The sequence below is a fragment of the Coturnix japonica genome, chromosome 1 (genome assembly GCF_054131305.1).
Source record: "Coturnix japonica strain WE chromosome 1, WE-NBRP24, whole genome shotgun sequence".
In the NCBI taxonomy this organism is placed as follows: Eukaryota; Metazoa; Chordata; class Aves; order Galliformes; family Phasianidae; genus Coturnix; species Coturnix japonica.
Genome location: NC_140663.1, coordinates 71,047,072 through 71,053,297, shown reverse-complemented (window position 1 = coordinate 71,053,297; position 6,226 = coordinate 71,047,072). Strand labels below are relative to the sequence as shown.

General features: G+C 41.3%; 2 protein-coding genes and 1 long non-coding RNA gene across 3 annotated transcripts in view; 2 read left to right on the top strand and 1 right to left on the bottom strand.

Moving 5' to 3' along the window:
* Nucleotides 1–42: 42 nt before the first annotated feature.
* LOC107319060 (rap1 GTPase-activating protein 1-like) overlaps nucleotides 43–6,226 on the top strand; it is a gene marked incomplete at its 5' end in the record, with an annotated part of 51,223 nt that continues 45,039 nt past the window's right edge. The window contains one exon of the mRNA XM_085529462.1: nucleotides 43–128. Coding sequence (XP_085385588.1) covers nucleotides 43–128 — 86 coding nt within the window. The remainder of the gene's footprint in view (nucleotides 129–6,226) is intronic.
* On the bottom strand, nucleotides 998–4,104 carry TMEM139 (transmembrane protein 139). The gene is made up of 2 exons (XM_015873766.3): nucleotides 3,857–4,104; nucleotides 998–2,673 (listed from the first exon to the last, which is right to left on the bottom strand). The coding sequence occupies exons 1-2, from the start codon at nucleotides 4,102–4,104 to the stop codon at nucleotides 2,265–2,267; spliced, it is 657 nt and encodes a 218-aa protein (XP_015729252.1). The 3' UTR covers nucleotides 998–2,264.
* LOC146762521 (uncharacterized) lies at nucleotides 1,998–5,859 on the top strand. The gene is made up of 3 exons (XR_014936901.1): nucleotides 1,998–2,111; nucleotides 2,899–2,976; nucleotides 3,919–5,859. It is a non-coding gene; the product is annotated as an uncharacterized LOC146762521 (long non-coding RNA).

The following is a 6,226-nucleotide window of genomic DNA, read 5'->3' as shown; positions in this document are numbered from 1 at the left end:
GCCTTTGCGCGCATGCTCACCGCAGGACTCCAAGGCTGATAGGAGCTCCGAGAGAGGCGGCTGCCCGCCCTTTCCTGCCTGCGAGCGGCGGCGGGGAATGAGGGCGGTTCGACCTTTAGAGGTGGAAGGTGCGTTTTTCCGTTTCGCGCGCGGAAGCTTTATAGAAGCTGGAAAGCTTTAATCGCCGCCATGGATTGAGAAAAAGAGAGAGGTTGTGGGTGCCCCGTCCCTGGAGGTGTTCAAGGCCAGGCTGGATGGGGCCCTGGGCAGCCTGGTGTTGTGTTAAATGTGGAGTTTGGTGGCCCTGCCTGTGGTGGGGAGCTTGGAGATTCATCAGTAAACATGCAAGAAATTACAGGCTTTAAAGAAAACACTCTACCAGCAAACTTGCCTCTTGTATGACTGTTACAATATAGGTATCATAACTGCTGCATCTCTACTAGTAATGAAGTGACTTAGCAGAAAGTTTAGACTTGCAACCCCTTCTTTTCGTTTTCTAAGACTATGTTATTAAATAAGCATAATGGTGATACCATAAGATCAGGGATATATGATACCATAATATCAGGGAACTCTGTGAGACTCAAGGTGGAGTGTTAGAAAGCAGACGTTCTTAATAGTAGGGCTGGATGCATGGGAGGTAATCCCCCTATCATGCATGGCTTACACAAAATATCTTCTGCTTATATACATAACTGGTGTTATGCAGAAATCATATACGTATGCAGAAGCTTTTCAAGATGCATGTTATGTATGCAGAAGTTTCTCAGAGTCATGGTACATATGCTGAAGTTTCCCAGGAGTATGTTACATATTCAGTGACCGATTCCAAGCAGGACCTCCTATTTCCTCAGTACAGAGACTCACACAGAGCTTATTTATCTCCTTGGTTCAGAGACATAGTTCTGTTGTCTAAACAAATTGCAGGGCAGGAGTATCCACCAACAAACATAGGCAAGCTTAATATTGTTAAAACCAGTATCAATGTCACTAGGTATTTCTTATGTATTCCTGTTTATTTATAAACAATATACAACCTTTTCAACTATGAAGAATCAAGCAATAAGAAATAATTTATTTGCTTTTAGCTTATTATATGAGTTAAAAGTGATGTAGTCATAGGAAACGATGCTGTGATGATGGTAATTCTCAATCGTAAATAGATTCGGATGACCATTTTTCTCTATTTTTTAAAAACTTCAACATTCATCAGACCTGAGTGTCTCTTTGCATACTGCAAACCACTTTAGTTCTGCAGATCCTAGTAGTTTAACTGGCCCATTTTAAAACACTGTTTAGCACCGCTATTTGATAGAGCTCAAACCTGACTCAAAAGGAGAGCTGTCTTGATGAAGGCCATCTGTGCTTTGTGGCTCCTATTTGCCTTGACAGAGAGGCTGGTCCTTTCCAGGTTCTGGAAAGAAACCTCCATGCATGGGGTTGTTACAGCAAACTCAAGTTGTTGACCTTTTTATGTGTGCCATGATGACAGGAAAGTATCTTCATCAGTCTGTTTGAGCCTTCACTGTAACATAAATAAACTCTCTTGTAGAACTGTAAAAATTGGTGCTCCGGACAGAGGATATATATATGTTCTCCCTTTCTCAGAGGGAGAAAAAAATGCTATTATCTTCCTCCAGTCAACAGTCTGGAGGCTGTGTAGGATAAAAACCTTCTGAACAGCATATGTGATTTCTTAATGCCATTCCTGCTGTGAGATTTTCAACCTCAAGCTGGTTAGCAGTGAAGTGGTAGGTACTAGGTGGTGCTTGCTTTCAGATGAGCACAGCCACCCTCTTCTTAGTCACAGCACAACTAAAGCAATGGTGGGAATACAGCAGAGGGGTCGCAACAGAAAGCACAGAACGTTGTGCCAACACTTTTATAATCATGGAACTGCAGACTCAGTATCTTAGTGGTTGATGTGGTGACGTGGTTGATGACCGCAGTGCTCTGTTATGCTGCTGTTTGTAATGCTTCTGTTTCTCTCCTTTCCAATGCAGGTTGTCTTTCTTTACAATTCACTTTCCTCCCCACAAAAGGTGTATCTCCAGTTGCTGCTGTATATCTCACAGTGTTCTTCTCAGTGGCTTTGTTTATCTTATGCCAAGGTGAGGCATCGTGGTATTGCAGTGAGTTCTATCTTGTGCAAAAAGGGCACTAGCGAATTAGATGCTAGTTCAGCTTTGCTTCAATGAACGGAAAGCCAAACTTAATGTATCAAGGTTAAGGTTTGGTCCTGCATTGATAAAAAGTGGAATTAATCATAATATGGAGGGCTGGAAAACATCATCAAAGACTTCATCATTGATGGCACTCTCATAAGCAGGTGGTGGAGTGAGTGGTTCCACTGGCTCAAACCTATCTGCATTGCCTTTCATTTCATTGATGTCTGAAACAAAGCACTGCTGGTTTCGGGGCAGAACCAGTTGCAAGTGCATCCTGGAGTCTCTATCTGTCTCGGACGCGCTCCTTGTGTTTGATGCCACTAAGACCCCAGGAATTACCTCCGCAGTCTCTCCTTGGGCAATTGATTCAATAACTACATTATAAGGGGGAGGCTCGCTCAGCGGTGAAGGCACTGATCCTGGATTGGATGCTATTGTCCATATTGCTGGCACTGACATAGTCATCACCTCCTCGTATGTCGGTGCTTCATAGGCAGCATTAATCCTATGAACAGAAGCAGAATGTCAGTTACTGTGGTCATTCATTTTTATTTTAATACAGAGACATGTAGTTGGATAACATAGAATAGGGACTGTGCTACCATCAGTATTTTTAAATAAGTTGGTAGTAGTTTTCTTCTAATATGTTTTAAAGCTAGCAAAGCCAAAGTTTCTTTCTCTATATGCCTTCTAAAAATATATATGTAATAACATTCTTGCACTCCCACAGTACCCTGTGTCTGATAACGGTGAGCAACTTATGGAGCTGAGTAATGGCTGTCTGGGTTATACGGTCAAGGAAGCAAAGGTACAAATCAAGTTGAACTCTTCAGCCCCAGTAGATGAATTGGGATAAATTAAATGATACTGAGTAGCCTGCAAAGGGCTGACAATAGCAGGACACGGGGAAATGGTTTTAAGTTAAAAGAGGGAAGATTTAGGTTGGATGTTAGGGGGAAGTTCTTCACTAGGAGAGTGGTTAGGCCCTGGAACAGGCTGCCCAGGGAGGTTGTGGATGCCCCGTCCTTGGAGGTGTTCAAGACCAGGTTGGACGGGGCCCTGGGCAACCTGATCTAGTAAATGTGTATGTTTGGTGGCCCTGCCAGGCAGGGGGGTTGGAACTACATGATCCTTGAGGTCCCTTCCAACCCAGGTCATTCTGTGATTCTGTGAAGCCCAAAAAGATGTGGAAGTATTTAGAACCTCTCAAAGTCTAGGACTACTAGTGTCAAATGTTGGTTTTTTTTTTAAGACTGGAAACACACCCAGTTACAGGTTCTTTTTTAACAGTTTGCCAGGGAACAGTTGCTTTGGAGATAAGGTTTATAGAAGTAAATCCACCTGAGGTTCAGTATTACCTTGGCATTTTTTCTTTTTCCTTGTCTGACTCATTGTTTGGCAGGACTCAATTACTCAATGGAAGGTAAAACTGAGCCTGTTTTTTTAACCTTCATAACCTTGGAAATTATTCATAGATCAATTTGAAGGGGGGAGAAAATAATAGTGGACGAGATAAAGGAGATCCATGGCACAGGTTTTTGCAATCTGTGCCATATTAATACAGGAAAACCCTTTTGTCTTTTGGAATGGTTTTTGTGTTTAATTTCCTAGAGGAAGGGTGGCAAGGCAATATGTGAAATGGCCGTGGTTGAGGAGAGAGAGTTCAAATAAGAAGAAAAAGTGCTTACCCTTCTTGGCTTTGATTGTTTGGAGTTCTCTCATTTGTGTCATGTCGATGCTGATTCTTCAGGTAACACTCAACAAATACACTCAGCAAATAGCCAATCAGGCACACTCCACCTACCCCTAAGAAGAAGTAGCCTACTGGATTAATGTTGGATGAAATAGCAAGCATGGTGACCCCGATGAGAAGAGCAGCAGTGAAAAGAAGCAACAGGGCTTGACGGATGTTCTTCCAGTGTGCTTCTAACCACATGGTATATTGGATGGTGGGAGCAGGTATTTGAGAACAGAGAAGGAGTTGAAGGGATAGACATCTGTGGAAGATTTAAAAAAGATGAGAATAAACCACGAGTCTTTTTCAGCTTGAAACATGAGCTTGCAAACATGTTATCAGTATCATGATCAAAATACCACGTATACGCAAGTTCAATCCATCATGAGAACATGCAGCTATAGATATGCATAGTTATCCCGGGAGATCTATGCATAAATATATGCTTGCGTAAATGTACTAGAGTATACTATGAGAATGCTTCTTGAATTAATAGGAATGCTTGGACTTGTAGTTGCTAGACATAAAAGGCATAAATGGACCATCAGCACTTATTGGCAGGCATATCTAAAAAGTTAATTACTTATTCCAGAAGTCTGCAATGAAACTTTGAGGCTGTACACTTTACATTAAAAATGATAGGCAAGTTTTATTCTAGCACATCAGTGAACATTCAGCTACTAGTTCAGATCATGGTAAAAAACGTAGCCGTATGAATGGAGCTCTCTGCCTCAGTGAATTATTTTCTATGCAGCATTATAATCTCTGTAGCATTTTAGCAGTAACATCACATGAGGTTCTAGATGTAGCTGCAGTATGTCTGGTTTTGCAAAATACATTTTAGTATAAGCCCATCTCTTCTATTCTTTTCTTTGATTATGCTTTGTCGCACCGCTCTGTTCCTAAACACAGGTGCCCTTCCTGTCCTTAGTTCCAAACCCCACTCCTCTGGAAAATAAAGCAGTCACTTATCACAGTCTTAACCTGTGTTTACACTAACATATATTCTACATATAAGCACATTCTTTCTAAACAGATTACTTTCGTGCTACCTTTTCTACTGTTGACTTTAAGAACACACTTACCTGAGGGAGGATTTGGTAGGTTGTAGCAGTCATGTTTTAACTTCTCTCTTCATCACAAAGAAATGGATGCAAGCTCTTCTGTCCCTGCTTCTTCCGCTTCTGACCTGAGGACACAACAGCAATAAAAACTCTCCCTTCCTCCTTCTGAGTTTTCCTTTAGGGTGATTTATGTTGAAAGTAAAAGCTGGAAGCTGGTGGATATTAGAAGGTACAGATCATAGGAAGATTGTACAAGTTTTGTACAGGGACATAGAACCTCAGTTTTCTAGATTCTGAGTCAAAAACTATTTCTAGCTGATCACATACCTTCTGCTCTTTTCCAGCTCTTCCAGGTCTGTCCCACAAAAGCAGGAAATTCACTAGAAAAGAGGGCGGAGTGAACAGTGGGGCAGTGCTTACCTGTGTTTGGTCTGCTGTACTTTTATGAGAGAAACCTCTGCCCTGAAATCTACATTCTCTACATGCAGCAGCAGGATCTTGGATCTCTGCCTCACAAAGCAGGAAGGACAGCAGGCCCAACCCACATCACATGTCCCGTATATAAACCTATTTACAAGTTCTGTAAAATGTAAATCTGTACATTTTTCTATCCTAATTGGGCACTGCATGTGACTTATTGTTTTATGACCTCTTTGATTTTACAAATCAAAGGGAAAAAAGGAAGGGTATAGGTTATTACAGTTATTAATTTGCAGAGGGCTAGGTTAAAATCCTTTTTACTCCCAAGGTATATCTAGGAATGGAGAATACACATATTTACCACAGCAGGTTCTGAATTAATTCTTGAAGTCTGTTATCATCTATACCTTAATTATATGTCTGAAAAGCATTGACAGTTTTCAAATACTAAAAATAAATGACCTGTATGAGCTGACCGGTTTGTCTGTAATATGAGTTTGCCCTACTACTGATTGCTTATTGATTAATATTCATTGTTGGCCCTCACAGTTCAAAAGGCAAATTGAAGAATTGGATGTGAACTGTCACCAAGGTGATTTGAGAGTTGGAGAGCTCACCAGCTTAAGAAAGGTTAAGGAGCTGAGTTTTATAGCCTGGAGTATAGGAAGCTTTGGCAGGTTTGGAGTGTCTATTCAACATTTACCAGAACTTTGTAGGCGATTGCAGAGAGGATGATGGTACTCATCACATGGATGAATGTTACAGGCAAGAGGTGATAGGGAAGGAGTGTCCTGGACGTGGGAAACAAAGTTTTCAATGTGAGAACAATTAAGTGTTGC